This window comes from Pavona decussata, unplaced genomic scaffold (assembly GCF_977016875.1).
Source record: "Pavona decussata unplaced genomic scaffold, jaPavDecu1.1 SCAFFOLD_286, whole genome shotgun sequence".
NCBI classification, from domain to species: domain Eukaryota; kingdom Metazoa; phylum Cnidaria; class Anthozoa; order Scleractinia; family Agariciidae; genus Pavona; species Pavona decussata.
The window spans coordinates 131135-158243 of NW_028145687.1; the positions used below are offsets into that span (position 1 = coordinate 131135).

General features: G+C 39.7%; 2 protein-coding genes across 2 annotated transcripts; both read left to right on the forward strand.

Annotated features, from left to right (window-relative positions):
* The first annotated feature begins 608 nt into the window (after positions 1–608).
* LOC146455032 (BTB/POZ domain-containing protein 6-like) lies at positions 609–4109 on the forward strand. The gene has a single exon (XM_085094729.1). The coding sequence runs from the start codon at positions 721–723 to the stop codon at positions 2059–2061; it is 1341 nt and encodes a 446-aa protein (XP_084950855.1). The 5' UTR covers positions 609–720; the 3' UTR covers positions 2062–4109.
* Positions 4110–4809: 700 nt separating this feature from the next.
* LOC146455033 (uncharacterized) lies at positions 4810–16454 on the forward strand. The gene is made up of 11 exons (XM_085094734.1): positions 4810–5050; positions 5954–6022; positions 7380–7451; positions 8192–8263; positions 9715–9866; positions 11161–11283; positions 11895–12017; positions 12530–12649; positions 13995–14147; positions 14867–14975; positions 16198–16454. Exons 1-11 carry the CDS (start codon positions 4863–4865, stop codon positions 16364–16366), a joined length of 1350 nt encoding a protein of 449 aa, XP_084950860.1. The 5' UTR covers positions 4810–4862; the 3' UTR covers positions 16367–16454.
* Positions 16455–27109: the final 10655 nt, after the last annotated feature.

Sequence of the window (27109 nt, forward strand, 5' to 3'; positions counted from 1 at the left end):
CGACCAGTACCCCAGAGTCAACTGCGACCAACCGCTGGCCAAACAGCCTGAGGACTCTGGGTACGAGATTGCCGTACAAGCGTAAAGCCCAGGAAACGAGGTTGCTTTTTCGTTTTTTGAACGCACGGAAATTGAGACGAGAGAGAGAAAATGGAGGAAGGGGGAGGGGTCGGGGAGAGGAGAGAGAGAGGTGGTCGAGTTCACTGTAGTCTCCCTCATAGACGCTCTTTTGGCTCGTGCGAGGGAGGCTAACTTCAGTGCCACAATTAAGTGAAATTCGTTCAACGGAACCGACTCGCGAATAGCGATTGTACTGGATTGTACTGCCGCTCTAGCCAATTTGTTAAATCAAATTCAAAATGTTTTTTTTTTTGTTGGTGTTGTTGTTTTGTTTATTTGTTACTTATTAGGTCTGAAAGTATATTTGAAAAACTCGAAATTTAACTTATATTTAAAAAAACTCGAAATTTACCTGATTTCGTTTTCTTAGTTTGGCCATTAGCAATGATCTACTGAAACAAGCAGTCTATTTACATGTATCAAATCTCTCAGATTTCACGCTGCTACCTGTTCATGATCACGCCCGCAATTTGAGATGCTATTCAAGGTCAACGCCTTAATTTCCTACATCAGATGATTTGTACTACAAATCTGTAGCTCTTGTACTAGCTTAATAATCTTTCTCGCTAAACGTTCTAGTTTTGATCACTGAATGAAAACATGCCTCTGATTAACATAAATTGGCAAATAACAAAGCCCACCATCAGAGAAAGAACCAAGTTTTTGCTCAACAACGATCGCTTCAGCGATGTGAAGTTTGTGGTTCGTAAGGGCGATGGTGAAAGTGAAAGTACGGAAGTGATTTCAGCTCACAAGTTGGTGTTGTCGATTGGCAGCCCTGTGTTTGAAAACATGTTCTACAGTGAGCTAGCGGAGACTAGAGACTCTATTGAACTGCCTGACTGTGAGTACGACAGTCTGTTGGAGTTTTTTCGTTACATGTACAGCGATGAAGTGAATTTGAACGAAAGTAATGTGCTGGGAGTGTTACACTTGGCGAAGAAGTACGTGGTGCCTTCACTCGCTGAGAAATGCATAGAATATTTGCAGAATCACTTAGATCCATCAAACGTTTTCAGCGTATTGCCATCTGCGCAGAAGTATGAAGAGACCGACCTGGTTGATCGATGCTGGGTAATGATTGATGAAGAAACCGAAGCAGCTGTGAAATCGGACGGATTTGCATCAATTGAGAGGTCCCTACTTGAGGCGGTTGTCGAGAGAGAGAGCCTACACATCGCGGAAGTCGAATTATTTAAAGGAGTTGTTAGATGGGCGACAAGACAATCAGAGAGGCGAGGCATTGTTGCAGATGGGAAAGAAAACCGAAGAATTATTGGAGAGGAGACCGTAAAAGCCTTACGCTTTCCCGTAATGAAGCAGGAAGAATTTGCGTCTGTGGTTGTCGACAGCGGAATACTCACGCAAGGTGAAACTGCTGATTTAATTAAATATTTCAGTTCAATGGGAAAATCCTGTGTGGGTTTTCCTGTGACTAAAAGATCCAAGCCTTCTTGTAAGTTAATTCGCTGTCGCAGATTTCATTCAGTGGAGTTTGGTTTGAAGAATTCCAAGGCAACGTCACGCTTAGGAGTTTCAGTAGACAGTGACTCGGTACTACTTCACGGAGTCAACATGTTTGGCAGCAAGGACAATAATTACTCAGTCACTCTGGAGGTCTTCCCCGGCCTGTTCAAGTATCTGAATTCTGGTGTTGTAGCCTCTACTAGAGGTGAATTTCCGTCAGTCGTTGACAACTCAGGAGAATATTATTGTTTTGATGTACTGTTTAAAAAACCGATACCTTTAAAGAAAGGTGTCATCTACTGCCTTGATGTAACTAGTTTCAATGGTCCCGATTCTTGGTACGGTATCAAGGGTCACCATACTCATCTTTGTTCTGGTATTACATTTACCTTGAGAAACTATTATTATCCTTTTGGAAACAACACTGGTACCAGATATGGGCAATTTAATGAGTTCATTTTCAGCCTTTGTTAGTGAATAGTTAAATAGTAAATTTATACACGGTTAAATTTAAAGCTAGAACTGAGCTTGTGGGGCCGTGTAATCAAACAGATATTTTAAACAGAACTGAGAAACTCCTTAAAAATCCCAACTGGCAGGGAGGCTTACCAGTTGGCTATTTACAAAGTGTGGCCAAGATTTGAACAGTGGACTTTAACCTCGAAACAAATCCAAGCCAGTGGTCAGAGAGGGGACTCGATACGATTCCGCTCCTCTCACCACTCGACCACGTCGCCTCGTGAACGTTATTCAGTTCAAACATGTCAAAAGAGCTAGAGGACTCTTGCTCAGTTAACAGTTTTTTGTCACGCAGAAAATCGTAATGATTTATGAAGGAAATTAGGCCATTAGGACATAAAAAAAATTTAAAAAAATATAAAAATAAAACCAGCAACAAAAAACAAACAAATAAATAAACCAAAACAAAACACAAAAAAACAAAATAAAAATTAAAGAGAAGAAAGCTAAAGATACTAGGTAAAGCTTTTTTTTAATGAAACTCAAAGTATATTTTCGTTTATGTTACACTCATCGTCAAGGTGACGTCCTCTTATAGAGGGACAAAAATTTTCAAAATATTTTTATTCGACTAAAATAAAGTTTGGTAATCTAAAATTGCATAAAATAAATAAATACAGCTGAATTCAGGAGAATGAAAAGTTAAATTCAAAAGAAGAAATCACAAGGAGTCGCTATATCCTAAATGACTGACCAACCCGAGAAAATTTTTGCGGCAATCCGGTTTTGTCCGCTCAAAGTTGCGAAGAAATTCCCGAACCCTGTGGAGACATGTGTTATTTACGAAACTGTAGTATTCCCTTTCTTATATAAGAACCTTTTTTATAAGAACGTTGAGGCTAACACTCACACAGATGTTAAGAACATGCTAAGAAGGTATCCAACCTTAGACTAAGAGATAGTTATAAAAGCATTTTTTTATCATTTGCATCATGATAAAGATACCTTAAAGCACCTTCGCATTGCCAAAGGAATTTGAATTGATACATGCGACACAGCGCACAATGATCTTCTTTGTTGGGTTTCCTGCCCACGTTCATATCAGTTTTCTGAAATTCTACACCGGGTAACTTGACCGGAACAAAGCTAAGAACGTCCACTTTCGTTTCAGCCTTAGCCGGAAAATTATATAAAAAGAAAAGAGTGTAGCTTAAATCTCGCACTTGATTTAGGGGGAAATGCATCGAGTTTGAGCGAATTTATACAGTCAACCTACGTCACGCGTGACCAGTATTTCCGAGAATGAAATGAACACTCAAATTCGTCTTTGTAATGTCTGTCTCAATCTCCGTTGAAATTTCAAAAAAAAATTACGGTCACGGGAGACGTAGGTGACTGTAATAGATATAGGGTGAAGAGTTGAAGAATTGCGATTGCAGGCGCGTGAAAAATTTGAAACGGGAAGCCAGTTCTGATTGGCTCACAACTGATTCAAATAAACCAATCACAGACATCACCAACACCTGGGTCGTAAAGTGTAAGTGTTAAGTGTACAGGTAAAGTTGATTTTTTAGCAAATTTGTGAGATTATACCAAGTCACAGGAGCAAATAAGAATCTAATCAGTGTATAGCACTTTACTGTAATAAAACTTGTAGCTCTCAAAATCATTTGAGGATTTGTAGACCTGATCAGTATATAATAAATTGATTTGTTCCTTTAATACATTCCAAAAGTAGTTAAGAAAAGGAAAAAATGTAAAAGACAATTATGCTTGTAAGTAATCAGTACTGATATAGCTCTATTCTTTCAGTGTAGTTGTAGTTGTTTTCTTATCGTGTGATCGAATTCTAACACTAGATGAAAGATTGGGTGCCATTTTATTTTAATTAGTGCAACGAACAGATACAAAATGTATTAGTTTCTCGTTAAATGAGTTTAATTTGCACTATCAAAGTGCTGAAAATCAATAAACTATTAATTATTAACCTGGAAAATTGAATATTTTAATCGACCCCGATAACTCGAAAGCCCGCTAACTCGAACAGTTTTTCGTTTCCCTTCAGAGTTCGTGTTACCGGGGTTCTACTGTAGTCGCAAACGGCTTGCGATGGCCCAATTGCAAACAGTTTCACTTTTCGCGATTCTGTTTTCCATAAGCGTGATTGGCGTGCCCAACTTCATCCCGTGACATCCTGAAAAAGGGCGTGAAAATCAAAGATGGCGCTTGTAAACAGGAGGTTTTTGCGTCGTGCTCAACTCCTTCTTCTGTTGAAGCTGTTGCGCCGAAGAAGGCAGAGAGGAACTGTAAAGCGACTCTGGTCCGATATATTTTCGATATGTATTCATTAAATTCACGCTGTTTTGAGGAGTCTCCTCCTCGTTGCCACAATCAAGACTCAAACGCCCTTTTCATTGCTTATACTTGTGCGAAGTGCGTGGACCATAAATCAACAGGAAGAAACAAGGCTCCGTAGCTTACAGTACGGGTGACCGAGAAAACGAGGTCAGTAAGATATTTACAACATCACTGAGGTTAAACGGGTGTGTGCGAAATGAACTGACTAGTTGAAGTTTAGCGGGCCGTACAGTGAAATACGGCCCGCAAAATTGACCAATCACACCGCGTGTACTAACTGAGAGACAATAAAACGTCATATAACACACGCGTCTTATATGACGTCAACACGCGTTAATGTTAAATCACGTCATATAACGTCATAGCACGCGTTAACACACGTCTTATACGACGTTGTTCATGAAATTACTTCTTTGTGACGTCAAAAGATGATTGAACACTAATGTTGGGGTGTAAAAATGAAGCAATGTTTCTGTTTTACATTTCTCTGGCTTCTGTTTTGCTCGGTTTCGTTTTCCAAGGGAAGCGAAAGATGCAATGCACTTCGCACTTCAGTCTACAAATGCACCTCAAGTGTTAAGACTGTCTCCCTGCCAGTTGCGAGATTCGAGAAACAGATTCCACGAGCGCAGGATGTTACTAAGCTGTAAGTGTTTTCTTCTCTTTTCCTTTCAAAATGATACAAAAATTATAACCAAAGCTTTAAAACTTTTCTTCTACATCACTATGCTTCGTTTGTCTTCCGACCGTACGATACGAATTCGCCAATCGTTTATTTCGATCTCATCACTTAGTCAAAATTGCTATTTTTATTCCCGTGATCTAACCAGTCAGTGAAAATTGCTGTAGTTTATTCCAAACGCGTCTTAGAATTGAAAATTTAAGAAAAGTTTCTAATTTAGGCTGCAATATAATGAAAGTTAAGCATCATTGGAAATTACAGAATTACATGTGATTTCGGTTAATTTTTTCTTATGTGCTCGTGATAGTGGGTTCGATTCCCGCTGAAGTCGAAGATTTTTTTCGTTGCCTAGTGTTGTCTTCCATTCCCTTACTAGAGCTAACGCACAGTACTAAATTCATGGCATTACTTTCTTCTGACTTTATTCCCTTTGTTCCCCCAGTAGGATAAAGGCTGGTTTTCACTAGGATATAAACATAAGCATAAAGATAAGCCATTGAGAATACAAGCTACATAAGCATAAGGACAGACGCACGCACAGAAAACCATTTCTTCACGGAATCAGTTCTCGATACCAGCTCCCCTCGATGTTAAGCAAGATGGCCGGACGAAACGGTTGAAGCCTTGTGCTTGCGCCTAATTGTGCTTACGTCGCCCCCGTTCTTCAGAGTGAAAACTGCGACATAAGCATAAGCACAAGAAGAACGAACGTGTTCGTTTTTGTGCTTATGCTTATATTGGCAGGCGTTCTCGCTTGCTAAAGCGGCGTTTGTGTTTTTGCTTATGACCTAGTGAAAAACAGGCTAATTGCGTCTCCGTCGTAAGAAGAGCCATTGTAATGTTCTCATGTTCATATTCTTTTTCAAGTGATCTTAGTGAAAACAGACTGAATCTTGCTCCAGGATGCTTTAAGAACTTTCCAAACCTGAAAGACCTGTGAGTATTGTTTATATCGCCTTTTAGAAAAAGATACCAGCGAGCGGAGGTTTCTTAGCTTGGTGGCCCTGTTTGAGCTGGTGAATAAGTAACCACTGTTACTAAGTAGCTAGTTATAAGTGAACAAGTAACTACATTGCCCACCGGCACAGGCTTACCAAGGAACCTCCAGCTTGCAGGAAAAGAAAGAGCGTATATCTTTTAATCTCACTAATCCACCGTATGGAAAAAGATGGCGGCTTTTCATTTTACCGCAATGCCTTGCGAACCTAACATAGCCAACAGGCACATAGAAAGCTACACTTTTGGCGAAATTCGTCCCTGTGATAACAATGTGTATGCCGCTAGGTTTGAAGTTTTTAGAACTTTTCTGTGCATTTTTAGTGCGCTAAATATTTGAGGTAAATATACCAGTCGTCCGGTATTTTTCGGTGCGGTGGGTTTTACTGGTGCAAGTACAGATCTCCGAAATAGACGGAACCATACTAAAAAGGCTTTAAAGTGCGGACACACGATGTAACTTTCCCAGCAACATTTCTTGCAGCTTTCTGTATGGACTTGTCACAATTCGACTCCTTATGAGCCGAAAGGGTGACCGGCGAACGACGGATAGTTAAATTGCACTTTACTGTAGCTAAAACAGAATATAAAATAAATACAGCCGGTTATCATAGATTATTATTACTGATTATTTTTCTAAGGAAAACAAGTGGCCGTACCAAATGGGAGTTGCGCAAAAAGTTTCACGTATACGTAACAGCTTAACAGGGAGCTTAATTTAGCAACGATGACGGCAGCGAAAACGTCACTATTAAAATGACTTCGCGTTTCTTTCAAATGTCATCCGTTTATTATTAGTTGAAATTTCTTGGAGTTGAATTATTGGAGACCGCACCCAAGTTTAGAAAGAGAAAGAAAAATTCGTTGTTGTGTGTTTTCGTCCTCCATGAAATGGTACCATCAGGAAATTTCACGTCCTAGCCGTGCAGTGACGGCAAAGAAATGTATCAAAAAGTATAATGCAGGTGCAGAGTTGTCGTTTTGGTTGTTACGCCTATTGCTTTTTTGGTGTTCTCGTTGCCGTCGCCGTCGTGGTTGCTAAAGCTTCCTATCGTCTCATCGTGTGGCCACCGCGATTTCAAAAGTTGTCCGATGTCGCACCGTATGCCCTTGCTAATTGTGGGTATCTAATATTGTAATAAGTCTATTTATACAACAAAGACAAGTCAGGAGCCCATTACCCGGAGCGTGCAACTCCCATACTAAGGCTAATGGGCTCCTGGACAAGTAAATTAATGAGCTGAAAATAAAAATTGCATTCCTCATCCGTAAAGATCTGTTTTAATTTTTTATTTAGGAATCTTTCGAGAGGAGGACTATCTCACATAACAGCAGATGTTTTCAAGGGGCTTGACTCTCTAACAACTCTGTAAGTGCTTCCAGAGAATGTTAACCTTTTAATCCCAAATACTCTTCTAAAACAACAACAAAAAACAGGAAAAAAAACATACACACACAAAACTATTGAAATACAAACAGTTTCATAGTAATTAAAAGAAATGGTTGGAAGTTTTCTTGTAATCAGATTTGAAATCGGGACACACTTTAAGGAGTTTTTAAGATTTTCCCCAAAGGAAAATTTTCCTTATCTTAGCCGTAAACAAATTTCCATTGTAGCTGTTTATCAAAGATATAAATGTGCAAGCCTCTACTCCTTCCTACGAAAGATACCGGAACTTCGCCTCATTATGATAAGGTCATCAGTGCAGTGTACTAACAGAACAGCTTACTCTGTCAAAAGTAAAGCAGTCAACTCCGCACAGCAAACACAACAAGCTCGAGCATGTTGGGTAACGCAATGGATCAAATGGTCTTGAGCGTGAACCCTAATATATTTAAGCTGTTACTCGAACATCTGCGCTGAAGAGTCAACACCACTTTGGTTTTCTACTGTTTCCTTTTTCAAGCGAGTGCGAGAACCAAACAAATGTTTCTGGAGAGAAGGAGAAAAAAACGTTGGAGCAGGGGGGAGGGGAGAGGTTTTTGTCCAAGCCCTCACGAACCTCCCGCGCTCCTGGAAAGGAAACAAATGCTGCACAGGCTCAGAAAGCTCCCATAACGGCGAGGTTTCCCCTCACTTTTGTTTCAATTTGTGCTGTCTTCTTGCAGTGACTTGTCGAATAATGCACTTGAGACGCTGCCATCTGACCTTGTTGATGTCTTGGGCCACCCAGTAACTGTGTAAGTAGGAAAATAGAGCTGTTTTTAACTGTTCAGTTGACTGTCGAAAGAAATCCGTGTTTGGTATGGTTTTGTTTTACTGCGCTCTGTGATTGGTTAGCAAAACTCGCTCCACTTTCTTAACTGAATGGGAAGCAAAACAAAAACCAATCGTGACCCGCTCGCACGCGTTTTATTTTCCCCCGCTTGGCGCCGGTTACATGTATTTGCTTCGAGTTCTGATTGGTTCATTGTGTTGTTTACGCCTATTGTGATTGGTCAGAGTAATTACTTTAGTTTAAGTTTGCACTCAATTAGAAGCCGCTCTAAAATTCGGTAAAGAACAATTGGTTCTGCCGATGTTTAAAAGTAAAACAACAACAACAACAACAACAACAAAAAGTTTATGGCCCAGATAAGACTCGCAACATTGCACGCCATGTCTACACCTCATCGTCTGTACAGCCCGCGGGCGTAACTGCTTATGTAAGACGGCTTCAGTTTAGTCAAAATCACTATTTTCAGAGGCACCCAAGAGACCATTTAAAAACAAAATAGTCAAAAACGCTTAAAATGTTGTCGTATGTGTTCCCAAATCGTGTTGTGTCCTTTTGAAGGCATATTTCTGTAAGTTTATTGATACAGTTTGATCCGGTTTGGATGCTTTCATTAGCTGAAAGTCTAAGTCCCAGAAAGTTTTAAGGAACAGAATCTAATTTTCCGAATTTACGAGTTGATGCTGGCTTTACAAAAATGCTAGCTGACCTTATTTCGCATTTTTAACGACATGATTTGCCCCTTGGACAACGGAAGGAATTAGTTTTACAGAACAGTTACAAACATTTTGCCGAAGAAAACAACTAAAGCCGAGTTTCTGAGGTGATTAAAGACGGTGCCTACTAATACCTACACAACTGGCTATTCCATTAAGGGCGGTGCGTACTAATACAAAAGTATTTTTGCGTGGTTTATGAGTATGCAAGTCTTTGAAAGGGCTATTGGAATCCAAAAAGAAAATTGGTGGTAACCACGCATTTTTCGTAGAGATAATTGAGCCACAATCGATTCTAAAAAGCCGTAAAATACAAAGCAATGTATGGCATTTTCTACCAAATTGAAGCTTTATTATCTCTGAAAAGTGCATGGTTACACCCAATTTTCATTTTGGATACCAAGAGCACATGCTGAGTTCTGCTTTTTCCACACAGTTTTAAACCGCGCAAAAATAATCCCTGTATCAGTAGGCACCACCCGTAGGAAACCCGAGTATCTCCTGATGTGCAGAACGTATGCGCAGTAACAAGGCCTTCCGAACAGATATCCACCGAAATGAACAAATGAAAAGACGTCGAAAACGGTTTTTAAGTCATTTCAGGCTCGTTGTCTTTCATCATAGTTGAAGTTAACATTTACTACCACAGCCCCATGCCAGGGCAAACATGTGAAGTCATTTTGTTGTTTGTTGTCCGTAGGCATCTTCACAATAACAAATGGAACTGCAGCTGCAGCAGCGGATTGATAGAGTCATTGAAAACAATGAAGAACCTAAAATTTGGACGTGCGCCGGCCATGTGTGTAAGCCCTGACATCATGAAACGTATGAAGATTGATCAAGGCACATGTGGTAAGAGATGGACCATTTATTTTTGGGCTGGGGATGGGGAGGGTATAGCAAATCCCCCTCTCCACCCCCCACAAAAGCCTGCATAGCTTTTCCAAATAGTGCAAAAAAGAGAGCTAGGCTTATTTCACGGAAAGTGAAAATTTTTATATTATAATCTACTTCCCTGACCGTGAAATCCGCCTTGCTTTTTTTGTTTGTTCTACTATTTTCCTTGCTAATTAGTTCCCTTACTACAGGATCCGGTGAAGGAACTAATTAGCAAGAAAAATCCGGTACTTTTATTTTGTCGCGGCGGTCCTTCCAAACAGAGTTACTGTTTTTTTTTTTTTTACTTAATAGCTTTTCCACAAAAAAAAAAAACATCGTGTACAGCGCAACAAAAGCAAAATCTTGCAATCAAGTCGAGGAAAATGTATACTGACAAAGCTTTTAGTTATCAAAAAGCAAACTAATAATAGTAATAATAATAATAATAATAATAATAATAATAGTAGCAGCAACAGTATTATTATTATTATTATTACAGTGGAACCTCGATTTAACGAAGTCGCTGGGGACCGGGAAAATTTGTTCGTTAAATCGAGGGTTCATTATATGGAAAACCTCGATATAACGAACTTGAGGGGAAACGACCAAAATGTTCGTTATATCGAGGTCATAGTTAATAATTGATTTGCAACACAGGTGACTTCTCTCACGCAATTCAATGCAATTTTCGTCACCCAGAAGTGCCACGTTTTGAGATGCAATTCATTAAGCATGGTGGCTTTCAGTAGCAATTATTTTCACTTTTGAGCAGACGCGCAGCTTTTGTTTACAAAGAAACGACACTTTCAGAGTAGCGATTTAAAAGTGTTGACATTGTAATTCGTTATATCGAGGTAGATTTTACGTTTGGGCTTCCGGATTATGTTCGTTATATCGAGGTTCTATTCCGTACATTTTACTGTAACTTTGGCCGGGACATAGAATATCGTACGTTATATTGAGGACTTCGTTAAGTAGAGGTGCGTTAAATCGAGGTTCCATTGTATTATTATTATTATTATTATTATTATTATTATTATTATTATTATTATTATTATTATTATTATTATTATTATTATTAGTAGTAGTAGTAGTAGTAGTAGTAGTAGTAGTAGTAGCAGTAGTAGTAGTAGTAGTAGTAGTAGGTAAAGGTAAAAGATGATGAGCACGCTTAGGCCTGGGAACGAGGCTGCACTTTGGTAAAGTATTCCATCCGTTTTGCAATCCGATGTTTATTTTATTTTCCTTTTTTCCCCTTCTTTTTCAGACGTGAACGAATGCATGGAAGAAAACGATTGCGACGACGAGGCAGAATGTTCAAACACTATACACGACTACGCGTGTACTTGCACAACAAAAGGGTTTAAAGGCTCAGGGAAGGAATGCATTGGTGAGCTGTCTCAATGAAAAAAAAAGAGTTCATGAAGAGAGTTTATGAAATCTTGCAAAATCGGGAGTCTAAAGCAAACCACTTCATTTCCTGCACGGATGATTTTCAAGAGTATGCAATGATACACTTTCGGGACCACAGTGTTAACGTTAATAGGCCATTTTACAGTTGTGTGCTTAGTGACCGACCTGGTCTTGGATTGGAAGCAAGGCTGGGGGTGACCTTGTTTTGATACAAACCTGACTGTTTTTCATATGTAAATGCAAACTAGTTAGCATAAGAACAGCATGATCTACATAATTATGAAAAGAAGTCAGGTTTGTATCAAAACAAGGTCACCCCTAGCCTCGCTTCCAATCCAAGGCCAGGATACTAAGTACACAACTGTAAAATGGGCTATTTACAAAATTTGCTTTTAATCTTCTATTTTTCCTTTCTATCATCTCATATCCAACGCACACTCGTAGAATAATTGTTAATTATTTTGTCGTTTATGCTTATGTACGCTAATGACGTTAGACACCGTGAAAAGATCCACCAATAGTTGTCTTAGAACTGGAGAAACATAAACCTCGTTTTCTAAAAATTGTCATTATTTTATAATCCATCAGACATCAATGAATGTGAGGGCGAAAACGACTGCGCAAAGATCGGAGGAAAGTGTATCAACGAACACGGCAAATATAGATGCGAGTGTAAGAAGGGATTCAAAGGGGATGGCAAGGCATGCAGAGGTAAGTCCACGTGACTCATTCGCCCACTGTCATTGGACAAACTACAATACATCACGTGATAAAATATTGCAGGACGGTTATTTAGTAAATATACCCCTTCAGGCGGATGGCATATCGCAGGATAATGTCCGAGGCTGAAAGGTTGTTCAAAAAATGAAAACTTTGCTTCTCGGGCAACTGTGAAATCTTCTGGACAGTTTTTAAGCCGCGAGGCAAACGAAAACACCTGCTAGGCAGTTGTTTATGTGGAGATCGTGTTCAGCATGATTTCTATTATTTAATCATATTGTTTTCATATGTTCATATGTACCTAGTTAAGAAAATGCAGAGCCCCTCTACATAAAAGCCAAGTTGCAGAGTGAGTTCCACCCTGCAGGCACAAAGAAAAGGTTCATTTGCCTATCTATCCAGGCAAGCTCCATCGATCCCGCAGGAGGGGGGGAGGGCGCATCAATCGCTGCTCTGCTTATTTACCGGGGAGGACTTCAATCGTTGTTTTACTTGTTTTTTAGATATCGATGAATGCGGGACTTACGATTGTGGAGAAGACGGTGAATGTACGAACACAGTGGGAAGCTTCAAGTGCGACTGTGATGATGGTTATATGGAAAATAAAAAGCACATCTGTGTTGGCAAGTAATGTATCTTCTTTGTTACTAAAGATTAGAAGCTGCGCGCCTTTCATGGGCTAACTGGTAAGTACACTGGGGCTCCGCGTGCTGAACTCAGCTCATTCATTGTGACAGGAAGCTTATCTATACTACGCTTTAATCAGAAGTGTTTAAACTGGGGTTAATAAACCTTGCAGTCTATTTCTAAGGCATTGTAGCCTTGTAGGCCTGTAACTGTAACCCTTTTACATACCAACTTTTACTGCCGGAAATGGTACTGTTTTTATAATTAGAAGGAGCAAACATATTGGTAGCCATTATTTGGGGTTTTTTATCCCTTATAGGGATTAGCGTTAGGTTAATTGGATGGGGGTCAAACATATGCCTTGGGGTTAACGAAATTGAACTGGAGAGTGCTACATTGCAGAGGTCGCTAATTTTCAAGTATTTCACTGAGTATTCCTTGTACCCATTTACACACTGCAATGTACATCGAGAGAGAGGATGTGCGGTGTAAAGTTTCTTGTCTAAGGCCCTGGTCAAACGGCGCATGATAGTCGATGGTAGTTGATGATAGTCAAAACTACCATCAACTATTATTAACTATCAAGCAGGTGGTCAAACGGCTCAAACAAACTTTTAATAGCCGAGGATAGTTCACCATGAGCCTCTCAGTAGTGTCAGGCACCTGCCAAGTGTACACATTGCAAACATGGCGTCGCGCTAAGTTACAAAACTTCGCACGGATGAATTTTGCGCGACGAAAGAGGGCGGCAGCCTACTCCGTTTTCCTTCAGTTGTTGGAAGAACTAACGAAACATGAATCTAGAGAGTTCTGGTAGAGAAAACAACTGAGCGAAAAACTATCGTCGACTATCATGCGCGTGGTCAAACGGGAGAAACTACCATCAACTATCATGAAGAATTTAAACACGCTCAAAGTGAACGATAGCTGATGATAGTCGATGATAGCGCATGATAGTTGGTGGTCAAACGAGCACCCGAGATCTAACTATCATCGACTATGTGCTCGAGAATCCGCGGGAAGAACGAAAGATATTCGAAGCGCGCGCGGCAAAGCCGAACGCCACGAGTAGCGCGGGGCCGCTCGCGCGCGTCTCGTCTCCCAAATGTCGTGTTCGCTCAGTTTTTTGGCGTTTTTCCCCGGATTCTCGAGCCAAAGAGAGACTGCTAGCAGTCTACTTGTCATAGGAAACTTTTCAGACCAACACCCACGATGCTCCACCGTTCTTGTGATCAGTTGTACGATCGATAGCCCGACGCCCAAACCCGCACTTCACTGCACCTCTACTGAACTAATTGACCAATTTGCTAATTTGTACTGTCTCACTCTTTATTTGCTCAGATATCGACGAATGTAAGATACAGAATCACACATGTATCGCCATTAAGAACAGCTATTGCTCCAACTTACGGAAGCTTCTGCCTAAAGATCCAGGCTATGAGTGCTTGTGTGAGTCCGGATACACAAAAGTTGGTAAAAGCTGTGTACTTGAAGGTAATAATCAGACGTAGAAATAGCCTCCCACGCAGTCGCTTTCAGGGGAGTCGTATTAACTTCAAAACCTTCCCCAAAAACGACTGCGTAGGACTGATCTAAATGCAATTAACACAGGAATTGTACACGGTGAAAACTTGGCCGATGGCGACCGAAAAGTGCAATGAAAGTCAGTGCGCAAGGATTCTTTCGTCGTGGACGGAAACGAACAGCGTATTGCGCATGTTTGTTACGTCATCTTAAAGAGAATGGTAACACGTTCAGTGCTCCGCCGTGTTTTTTAGTGCTGTGTACGACGTACGCACTGAAAGTCTTTGCGGTGAAGTTTAAGATGCTTTTAGTTTATCCTTTTCTCAAAAAACAAAGAAAATTGTCCAGATATAATTTTAAAAGAAAACGACGGTGGACTGGTAGTCTAAAAGCGCAAGTAGAAACATCATCTAAACCTTAAGTTTTTGTTCAAGTTAAAGATAAGGGGAGGAAAGTGTGCTGTATGAATAAAATTTGTGCGTCTTCATTTTATTCGTTACCGTTGGTGGTAATTACTATCATTATTTCATGCCCTGGCTACGTAAAAAAGTCAAAAGAGGAGCCTATATTTAATAGTATCAGTACCGTGTTTGTACCTCGTTTCTTACAGAAGCTAATTCAGTAAATGTCTACAAAAAAGCCGTTTGCATTAAAGACAACAGGACGTCTCACAGTACGTTTCGTTTCAGGTAACACGACGGAATTAATAAAGATCCTGGCTATGATCATCGGTGGCTTTCTTGGAAGTCTCTTCCTCATAATCGTCTGCACTGTGGTGTGCCGAAAACTGGCAAACAGGTTGGTAAATTAGAGAGCTAAGGAGCGTTTTCCTTGGGGTGGTGACAGTAGAGGGTGGGGGAGGAGGGAGGAGGAGGTTGGGACTTATTCATATAGAATGTATGGGCATGTACACCCATAACGTGCATGGTCTTTTGATCTGAAAGATGATGTGTTTGCCTTATAACCCCTGTCCGGGGGGAGGGGTAGTATTTGCATATTGGTCTACTGTAATGTTCTCCTTGCGTAAGATTCCCGAATTTTTCCTGTCCGCCATGAACGCCAGAAGTGGCCTTGGCCTTTTGACCGCTGACTAAGTTAAACCACATTCTCAACGTCGTATCGATATTCCAAATGTCGATCCAAAGAAGACCCCAGCGAATAGCAGATCACGTGACTTTAAAATCTCTAGGTATCATTTTTAAGTTCACGTGACAACAGGGGCGCTTTCCGTTCAGCCATAATTTTCAGTTCAACCAGTTGAAATGCGAAAAGAATGCACAGATGAAACGGAAATTACCAAAACGGACTATCGATCCTCAGAGGTACTCCACTTCAACGCTCCATTTGCACAAAATTTCCATTTCCACTTTGTAGTCTCCTTGTGCCACCGTGTAAGCTTTTTCATGTGGCAAGTTTCGGGAATGGATAGGAAAAAGCCTTTCCATTTGACACGGAAAGTTTCTGGAATTTTCATCCGAAACTTTTGGTCAAATGGAAAGCACCAAAGGGTCCCTTCTCCGCGCTGCTATTAGAAAGATTTAGCATCGCGTATACGTGAAACGCGAACGGCAAAAAATCCATGACCACGTGACCACGATTTTCCCGCCACTTTAACCGTTTGTCGGTTGCCGGTTGCCGTTTCTACGTGAAAAAAAGGCTATTTCGCGTTTGCCGGCTTACGTGAGAACTGCGTAAGTATTTCTTCCTTTTTTTTGTTATACATATAAGTAGTTATAATTGTTGAAAACAAGTACCACAATAATTTGTCCGGCAAGTCATAGGACAAATTAAGCTTCATGTTTAAAATCCTTCATAACTCACTCCTAACCGACTGCACTTCTCTTTATGAACTCACCACAGTGAGTCGCAAAACAGCTTCATCGAAACTCACAAAATTCAAGCTAAAGTCAAAAGGTTCACACTATTTTACGTGAAACGTGAAACAGAAAGGTGATGTTTGCCGCTTCACGTCACCTGGCGAGACGGCCACTAACCTTTCAAAACAAAAACTTAATTACAGAGAACCAGAAGAAGAGAAAGAGGAAGAGAGCACGGTTGTCATGGCCCCTGGTGGAGGCATGCCACCCCCGGTGGATTTTGCTTGCCTTGATATGCCCCAAGTCGACCAGGTTGGGCAAGAAGAGGGCGAGGAGGAGTGGGGCGAACTTGAAGAAGAAGACGACGACTAAGGATAACCTCTGACTGTCGAGTTATTTTTAAGTTTTGGTTGGTCCACTGTTTTTGCAATCTGTTGTTAATAAAGATCAGTTAAGAAAACCTCGCGGTTCGTATCTGGAGTGAGCGGGAAAGTCGATGATATGCAATGACATCTTTTGCGTAGCTATAGGCCATGTTGATGAGTCCTTACAATTAAAGGGGCAGTGTCACCTATTTGTGATGTTACTTTGAATGGTCAAAAAACACATTTACATCGACGGAATCGTTCAAATAATGGTTCAATTTTGTTAACAGTAACCCTAGTACTACACAGAAACTAGCATTAGTTATCTTTGGCCGCGGATGGCCAAGATTGAAATGGATTGAAACTTGAAAACATTGGCCATTTTTTCGAAATTCTTCCAGTGTATGTGAAGAAATCGCTAAAAAAAACTGATTATAGTTTGTTCTTCAGAGAAGAAAACACTTAATATTTTATTATCGGTGCTCTAAGAGCAATTTGATGTCAGTGAAAAGGTACCTTGTCAAATATTTGAGCAGTTTTTACCAAAACACAGAGAAATCTCCCTGACAGTGCCCCCTTAAGGAAGAACAGATTTCCATGGTTACCACTCCAAGAGTAATATGGTTGTGTGCATGCATGCATCTTCTGGCCAAATATGTTGAATTTCGGGTGTGTTTTGGGGGCTGCTTAAATTTTGTTCCTTTTCCTCTGGCGAACTTGTTTTAGAATTTTTCTACCCTCCCTTCCACGCTTTTGAGATTCATAAACCGTATGATAGACATCACAAGGCGTCCCCTAACTTTAATTCTCACTAAAACACATAATTCTCTCAAACATGAAGTCATTTGAAAACGACAAAAAGGCCTCTTTTATATGAAGTACCCAAATTCAGGGTTCGCCTTCAAGATCCCTTACAAGGGATCTGAAGCGCCTCTATTAGCTTCCAGTAAGAGCAATAATTGACTGTAAAATTTTGTTAATCACGTATAAAGCCCTACATAACCAGTCACCCAACTACATAAAAAAAAACTTCTAGTCGACTACAAACCTGGCCGCTCACTACGCTCGTCTTGTAAAAAGCTGTTCGTTGTTCCACCAATAAAGACAAAAACTGGAGATAGAGCCCTCCAAGTAGCTGTAAAGAAGCTGATGGAACTCGATGCCCAGCAGTATACGTTCAAATCTTAAAAAAAAAAGAATCGGATTTGATCTTGTTCGAAGACGCTGATTGCAATAACGCAGACGACATGTTCTCAGCTCTTTTTTTTTTTAATTAAAATTTGTTGTAATCTGTTACAGTTCAGAAGATTAATACAGTCGAACCTTTATATAACGGCCACCCTCGGGACTTGAGTAACTGGCCGCTTAATACAGGATCACTAAAAATACTCACTGGGCGTGGTCTAATGTCACTTTTAATGGCGTATCATACAAAAACACTTCATGCAAGGAAACCATGGGACAATCAACACTCTTTCAAGTGATCAATACTTTAAACAAAGTTCAGTGCCAACTTGTAACTTAACGGTATAATATACGTAACATTGTCTAAAAGTACTATACAATAAATGGTCCTCTACTCTCCGTACCTACGTTATACAGGGCTCTATTTGTATGACTTACGTAAGTACAGTTCACAACAAAATATCTCATTCCGTCATTTCATAGTTGTTACGCTCAATGTTCAATGTCACATGGCTGAAGAACAAGTTAATTAAAGAGGAACTTCTTGCTAAAGAGTCGTGAAGCATATTCAAAACAAACTTTTTTTAGCGTTCGTGATATGGTACTGTACTTCAGCACATTGCGGACATCTGAAAAGCGTTAACTATATTAAACGGCCGAGTATCAGCTTACAGTAGCGTTCGGTTGTACATGTTATTTCTTTATAGTGATGCTGGATCGCATTTTAAACACAATAAAATATTGCATAAAATAACATATGGCTTAGTTTCCATTCAAGGGTGGCCCCTTAATACAGGTAAAAATAACAAAGAAAGACAAACATAGGACTGCTACAGGCTGGCCGCGGCCGCTCAATAGAGGTGGCCGCCTTATACAGGTAACAAATACAGCGTTTGTATGAGCAAACAATCGGGACTTTAAAAACTGGCCGCTTAACAGAGGGTGGCCGCTTAATACAGGGCCGTTATATACAGGTTCGACTGTATTACCCACGAAAATCGCTTGCTAAAGATTTGTTGAAAAGAGCATGACATCCTGACGGAAATTGACACACGAGTGATGTTACATTACACTGTACATTATTGCTAGCTATTGCTCTTATGGTTGTGTTTCCTGTCGATTTGTGCCCGTGCAGTACTCCTGAGTACCCCGTAGTGACATACAAATTCATAAATCGATATCAATAAAGCAAATAAAGTGTTATGGAGATCTTTATTGAGTTTAATATCAGTTTCAAGTTGCTGTTTATTACTTCGAGCGAGTGATGATGGACTAAATGCAACAGAAAAACGAATCAACCAACCCGTCTTCGCCCATTTTTTGTTTTCGATGTTTTTCGATCAAAATCGATAAAATCGATTGTTTAATTACAGAAATCGATAAAATCGATAATCACAAAAAGTTGACCGATCGATTTCCATCGATTTTCGATATTAATCGATAAATTATAATCGATTTCAATCGATTACTATCGATTTTCATCGAGTATCAAAAATATCGATTAGTTAGGCCCTGTTTATAAAATAAAGGATTTTCACGAGGTGAATATCTGCGAAAGATTTCATGAAAAAAACAGACAACTTAGTGCCAAAACAGCCTCATGAGGTTTAATAATAGCTACAACGTTTATAGACTACAAGGCCTGGTATTTTTATTTCAAATATATTTTTTACTGAATTATGCATACAGTAATTATTTTTGTCGTCACAGCTGTTATGGCAAGAGCGCAATTTAAGTAAACCCTTAGAAAACGATAACAAATTGAAAAGAACCCAATTCAGTTCGCATTATATTTGAATTTTTTTTTCAGTTTTTTTTTTTTTTTTTACTTGAAGTGAAGTTACAGAACGTTGTGACAGAGTGCTAACAAAATTTTCTCAAAACAGAGGCGAAATTTTCCGTTAAATTTCCGGTGGCCTAAGTCGGCAATCCTTTGTCGCCTAAAAAAGTCACCGGAGATGGCGAAACTTGGATTCATATCTCAACCACGCAATGAAGCTTTAATATAGAAAACTAAGAGAAAAAATATCCTGTCACCTTGTGCGGCAAGGTTGTTTTTAGTTTTCGTTTCTTTAAGATATGCTAGTCACGTTTGCCGCAGTTGAAATGTTTGCCCCGAGGCAACACTTAATTACTGCTGAAATTAATCAAAAGAAATGCTTTGAACAGACTCGGCAAAAATTTAAACTAAATCAATTAAAATACAAGGAAACACGGGCTGAGGAAAGCGACAAACAACAAGTTAATTGAAAAGCAACTTACAGGACAGTGATATTTTTAATGCATTTTGTAGTGTGAAGTATGAAAGCAAGTGTTCCGGCGGTATCATCCCTTTCGGAGGTGGGCAGGGGCTTTCTGCCCCAGCCCTCCCCCCTACCATTAGAGTTCATAAGCGAGAAACAAATGTTGCACGATTTTGAATCGTGTGTCACCAGCTTGAGACTGGAAAACACTTGGTTAGCGCCGTTCAACAAGTGGCAACTTGTTGGACGGAATAGAACTCATCTCTATTTCGTTCAACTGCGTTCAACAGTGTTCAACATGTTGAACAGCCTATTTCAACATTCAACACTGCATGCATGACACACTGTTCAACATTTGTTGATCAACAAACGTTGCAGCTCCTGTTCAACATTTGTTGAACAGGAGCTGCAACTTACATTTGTTGATCAACAGATGTTGAAGTCTGTGCGTCACCAGCTTTAGGAAGGCCTGATACTCAGGATAGCAAAAGCGCTTATAAACAGTGCCCCGGTGTCTCGGAGGACGATGTTTTTAGATATAGGTCAAGACATGAAAAAGTTTCCGAACCGAGCTTCTTGTCTCTCAATGAACAAGACCTACCCATTAGTTGTAAACTATCAGTTATTTTTTGCCAGCTTTGGCAATAGATCGATTGGACTTACCATGTTAACATTACCAACATTACCCAAGGTTAACGGATATTCTAGCCACTGGAAAACTCGTCGCAAGTTGGTTCAAATTGACTAGGTCCATGTGTCATTTTTCCTGTTTAAAGCTAGGATCAATTATTCCCGGAGCCCTGGCACATGTCACAGTTTGAAGCAAACCTTTGCGATACATCTCTCTACGGCTCACTGTCTAGTTGCTCGGGCGCTCAACGAGAACATTTATCAAAACTGACTTACTGAGACCTCTCAACCTCAAAACACCGAAAATCTGGAGACTAAGGTAAAAAAAACCCGAAGATTTCAGTAAAAATCTGGACATTGATCGACCGGGAGACAAAATGGGAGAGACTGGTAATGAAAACCTCTTCGATGTCATGGACTGTGTTTCCAGCAAACAGACGGATGAACTTAGGGTTGTTTAAAAACTTTATGGATTGATTTGTACAGAATTGGCGCAAGAAAGTCACCTAAGCAAGCCAAAAATGAAATTATAAAAGGAAATTGTATCCTTTCAGCTTGTGACTCTGTTTATCGTGAGATTTTTGTGTCCCGTCGTGAGACCGAAAAGTGTCACGGCAAAATCGTGAGACTTCAAAGCCTGGACTTAAAATGCTAGCTCCTGTGTTCTCACATCGTTTCCTGCTCTTTATAAACACATAATTGTATAAACTAATAGAGTTCCAGTTGTTCGAATGCTTCAGCCAGCGCTGAAAATTTAAATTGCAGAAAGCTTTAGCCGTGAAACGGAATTTTATTGTCCGAATTTAAAAACTCAGTTGTTGGTTTTCTGCGAAAATGCTAGCTGATATAGTATTTACCCCTTAGAAAGGAAATTAGTTTTCCAGTGTTACGAAATTTTGAGTTGACATTTTACGGAAGAAAACTTTAGATTTCCCTTACAACTAAATCGGAATTTGTGAGGCGATTGAGGCTATCCGAACAGATATCCACCGAAAGGCCGAAAGACCGTGGGGTGCTCCTCTCACGGCTACAGATCATACAGACACGAGGAAGAAAAACTTGAAACGTGCACGCTTGTTCCATCATTGCAGCCTGGGATTACCCGTCGGATTATGCACTCACGACTGTACTTTCAAGTTTTACCCGTCATACACTCTCGACCCCAGAGCCCTCGCGGCTTTGTAAAATTGTTGCGTGGTTTAACCGCTGAACAAAAGATCGTAGGCTCTGTGGACGAGTATGATTGAGGGAGTGGCGTTAGGCCAGGGTCATAAAGAAGCCGGACGTGACTAACCGACAGAAAAAAGAAAAAAAAAAACGTTATAGACAAAAGGGCACATGATGAAAAGAAGAAAACGAAACGTGATCTTGGGGGAAAATTACGCACATCACGTACACACAAGGAACATGACACGGAGCTATGTCTACAACAACAAAATCACAACTTTCCAGCGGAAAATAGGTTCAAAAGTTGAAAAGCGAGTGAACTCGTTTTCAGTTTACTTCTCAAACACTTTATTTTTCCCCTCTTACTCCCACGTCCAAGATATTTCATGACCACAAAATCTACTTGCGCAATATTAAGGAATCAGAATTAAGGTACAATTTGCCGGAAGTTTAGTGACAACGTTGACATCTTGGAAGGAATAAGCGAATTAGCGCAACTCAGCAAAAGTCAACAAAACCACTTGTCGATGTCAGCTTTTTCTTCCACGCTTTCCGGGAAATAATAATTACGTTATAATACATTAGAAATACATTAGAAATTAATTATAAATTAACATAATTTAAAAAATCGGCACGGGCACAACCGTCTGACATCTCGTGACATCTCGTGAACGATAGAAGACTACATTTTCTAGACTGTTCACAGTCCCCTAGTTTTCTGTGTGATTCTTCGATAGAGTTGCCGCCATCTTGGTTTGTAAATGCGAGCGCGATCTGGGGAGAGTGTCAGCAGCTCTATCGAAGGCAGTACTGAGTCTAGAGAATCCCACGGAAAAATAGGGGGACTGTGAACACTCAACAGTCTAACATTTTCGGAAGGATTTATTAAATTTTTGAGGAGAGGTTTACGCAGTCAGTTCTTTTTTGCTCGAAGTTTTGCATGAATTTTCTTTTCTTCGTTGTGGCTGTGCACCCTCAAAATTAAAATGGTTCGTCCATCTTCCATTTAGCTGAATGATCCGGTCGTCAGCTGTCAATCAAGTAAGAATTCAATGAAGCGTACTTATGTCCTATCAGTGCGTTAATTGAGCTTATCAGAAATCAAACTTTTCAAGTTGGGTATTAATTGATGTGTACTGAGCCATTTAATCTCAAGTTACCGCAGTTCTTAGGTAAGGTAATTTAAGCAGGACCACACAATTTTTTTTTTCCAGGAAGTGAGGTATTTTTGTCTGTTTGATAGCTAAGGGGTGTCGACCAAAGAGAACCAAATCACAGGGATGCATTTTTATGTGAGCATTGATCACTGTTTTGAATTGGCGATTAGGAAAAAAAGTGTCGAAATGATACTAGCTGATAGCTGATACTGAAGAGTAAATTAACCCACGGTAAAGTAACTTAAGAAGGACAAAGTTTGGGATACTCGATGAAGAGATCTGTATAAGACAAAATACTTCCTCTCTGGGGTTTGTCATCGACATTTATAGTTGTGGTGTGCGACCCGCTTGGAAAGCCGTTTTTATCCTTCCGCAATGAAAACATGAAAAGGACTCGCTGAGATGATTTCAGCTAGACCAGTAAAATACAAGATGACGAATCCAATATGGCAGCTTTCCAAATGAATGACGTCATACGACGTCATCGCTACACATGACTACCTTAGATAGACTTACAGCTACCTTCCTTCCTGTTGCACCAAGATGAAAAAATTTAAAATATCACGTGAAAGTGACACTGAAAACGACTTCTGCATGCTCAGTTATTGATAACTATAATTATATATAGGGAATTTTAAAACAGGATTAAGGGTGTGAGGATTTTACTGTGTATATATTTTTTTATATATTATTTTTATTCTTATTACTTTGCACGACCCCACAAGCTGCAGAGTTTTAATTTTAATCGAGCTGAATTAAAAGGCTGTCTATCTGTCTGTCTGTCTATTTGTCCAAACGCAACCCACTTTCGAGTACATGTCTCAGTAACCTTTCTCAGCCATCACGTTTCGTTTCTACTCTCCACCATCGCAGTGCTGCAGTTTCTTTATAAATAATCCTCTCGTTATCTCAGTTACCTAGAACTGGTTAATTCTACCAATAACTCCAAAATGTGGTTATTTATTCCAGCTTCATTTCTTCCCTGAAATTTGTGCTGTTCCATATTCTTCTGGTGTAAAAAGATTGTACGTGCTTGGACCAATATTATTTTTTATCCTTATCATAATGGAAACGTCAATCTATCAGATCATTCTGATTGCATTATACCATTTTTTTTTAAATGCTTTAAGTTGGTGATTTTAATATGCCGCTGTATACATCTGGCCCTATCATATTTTCACTTAGTCCACTTGCCACACTGTATTGAAATAACAAAGTCGAGTTGACAAACAGCTAGACATATTTCTTCTCTCACCAACTCAAGCATCCAGCTTCTAATGATCGATCCTCGGTTCCCAGCAATACGTCTGCCTCTAAGAGCAAACGATTACCCTCCCCCTCCTCCCCGCGCGCAACGCTCCCTTCCCTCCCACACTCTGTCAGGCCTTAGTTAGGTTCTCTTTGCCTCCAGCCTTGCCAGACTCGATGTAAGTGAGCAAGGCGGTCGTTGCAGCAAACGAAGAAAGATTAACTCAGGCCAGCAAAAGACGTTGAACAGGCAAACACAAGTGGTTGTTGAACGAGTGTTCAGAAAAGTCAATGGACATGAATGCTGATGAACTTCAATGATGTGTTTGTTTCGAGGGTGGGGAGGAACTTATGAGTGCGTTGTCTCTAGCTAGTCCCTCGTGCTACTTGCTTGTGGTCTCGTATTCATGGTATTGTGATTTATATTGAGCAGAGTCTCGACAATGTAAAGCCAAGGGGGATCAGTTTCTCATTCCTGTTGATTATCACCCTCTTTGTGCTTCTCTGTCTCAGTCACCTCCTCGTACCGTGCTTTTGAGCGTTCTTGCTCCCATATGACGTGTGGTTGTCCCATGCCAGTGTGATATCTTGACGATTTTACCGACCTAATATATGTAAATAAATAAATATACATATCTAGTTTTACGATCGAGTTAGTGCGAAAGAATGAATGAATGGATGAATGAACGAATGAACGAACGAATGAGTGAGTGAGTGAGTGAGTGAGTGAGTGAGTGACTGAATGAATGAATGAATGAATGAATGAATGAATGAATGAATGAATGAATCAATCAATCAAAAGAATGAATGAATGAATAAATGGATAGATGAATGAATGAATAAATGAATGAATAAACGAACGAACGAACGAGGGAACGAATGAATGAATGAACAGAATCAGGATTATTATAGGAAATCTTTTTTCATTTGGACTGATGAATTGTTGAACTCGTTGCCTTCTGGCTAATTCACTCCCCATTTTCAAGACTAGCTTAATTAGTGTCTGCTTATCTAAGCTTGTATCCTATAGTCCTTCGAGGTAGAGTGCATTGTTATTTATTTAAGATTGTTTTACTTAATTAAGGTTTGTAGCTTTTTCTTGTAGTAGTAGTAGGGGGTCAGATTGCAATAAGGACGCAAGTTCTGTTTCTTTCCCCCGTCACAGCCTGTATTTTATTGTATTTCTATTGCATAATATCCTCAGTGATAAATTCATTAAATGAATAAACATAAATAAATAAATAACAATAAATAAATAAATAAATAAATAAATAAATATATAAATAAAATGAATGAATGAATGAATGAATGAATGAATGACTGAATGGACGAACGAAGGAACGAATGAATGAATGAATGAATGAATGAATGAATGAATGAATGAATGAATGAATGAATGAATGAATGACTGAATGGACGAACGAACGAACGAACGAACGAACGAATGAATGAATGAATGAATGAATGAATGAATGAATGAATGAATGAATGAATGAATGAATGAATGAATGAATGAATGAATGAATGAATGAATGAATGAATGAATGAATGAATGAATGAATGGATTTAATGAACGAATGAATGAATGAAGCAAGTTTATTAGAGTGACAGTGGGTCTTGCCGTTTCAGCTAACTGGGGGCACTAAAAATAATTAAAGAAATTTCAATTCATATAAAAAAGGTTAAATCTGTATCGCTAACAAATGCAACGAGTTCGATCCGAAAAACGCAGGTTATCGTTTCATGCTGCAACAATATGCGGTTTCGTATTTGACCGCTAAATAGTAATCAATCTTGTTTTTCACATTTCCAGGACCTGTCTCGCACGTGAGGGTATTTCATTTATTTTGTTTATTTTTTTGTGCACGTGAGGAGTGGATGTGCCAACATTCACGTCTCGATTCCAAGCCGGCGCGGATGTTATGTTATGCAAATTATTATAATAACGAGATAGATTCTGGAAAACTGAAAAATAAGATAATTGTCAGCAGTCCAATATGAACCACACAATGTTAACTTTGTTGCATGGAATATTTCATAAATTATTCTAATTAACTAGTAGATTGAAGTAAGGAACTCGCAAACAAAGTGTTTGAATCTTGATGGTACGCTAGCGCTAACCCCAGTTTACTCGCACGTTTGAATCAAAAGCATATACACATACGATTCAGTTTTAATGGCTATTGGGCAAAAAGCCGAAAAGGAGATTAACGAGGAATATATAGGGTTTGTTTCAATGCAAAGTATTAAGCGGGACTCATGGCGGTGGGGTTACCTTACCTCCTTGTAAAAACAGGCCCCATGGGCAATAAAGCCCAGGGGTACGTCCTAGTGATAGCTAATTGGGATTTCCCGTTGGATGGGGGTAGTATTTTCACGACTGAATTGACTATAATGGGGTTACTTTTTCAATAGAGTTACAAGAATAGGGTCCCACATTTTCGGGATTTGGGGGCAAGAAAATTCTGGCAAGTAGGGATGATTTGGGGCATAAATTTGCCATTTGGTTGGGGGTATCGTGATGGGCTAGTCAAAGAACCGTTATCACCGTAACGAACACCGAGGATCAGTATATATGAAATAACAACGTCTTCATTTATTTGTTGTCATTGTTGTTAATGAAGTTCCTTCCAAACGTTTTTGTCTCCGTTAAGCTGCCGCGCCGAAAAGTATCATACCCCTTCCTTATGTCCTGCACGTGAGTGAGGCAATAGCTGCATGCTCTGCACACGAGTAAACAACGGCTGCAACTTAAATAGAATTTCTCAAAGCCCTTTCCAATATTATTTTCCCTCTTTGCTCTTTATGTTATGTTGGTTTTGGTTGCCTCGTTCATCGCTCTATGTCGTGACTTCGTCAACTTGAGGTAAGTCTACAACTTAGAGAGAGCTCAAAATATTCAACCACAACAACTTATTTAATAATGGACAGTCTCTCGGTTTCATCTTATCACAGACTGGCTCATAGGTAGCAGTTGCTAATCTAGACGGCCAGTCGCAAGTCGTACATCAATCGGAAGGAAGTGATATTTTTTTAATGGAATGACGGAAATCACGATAAAAGGGTCTAGGGAATGGAAGTGAAGGAAATTAAAGTCAGAATAAAAATTAGTTAAAGTCA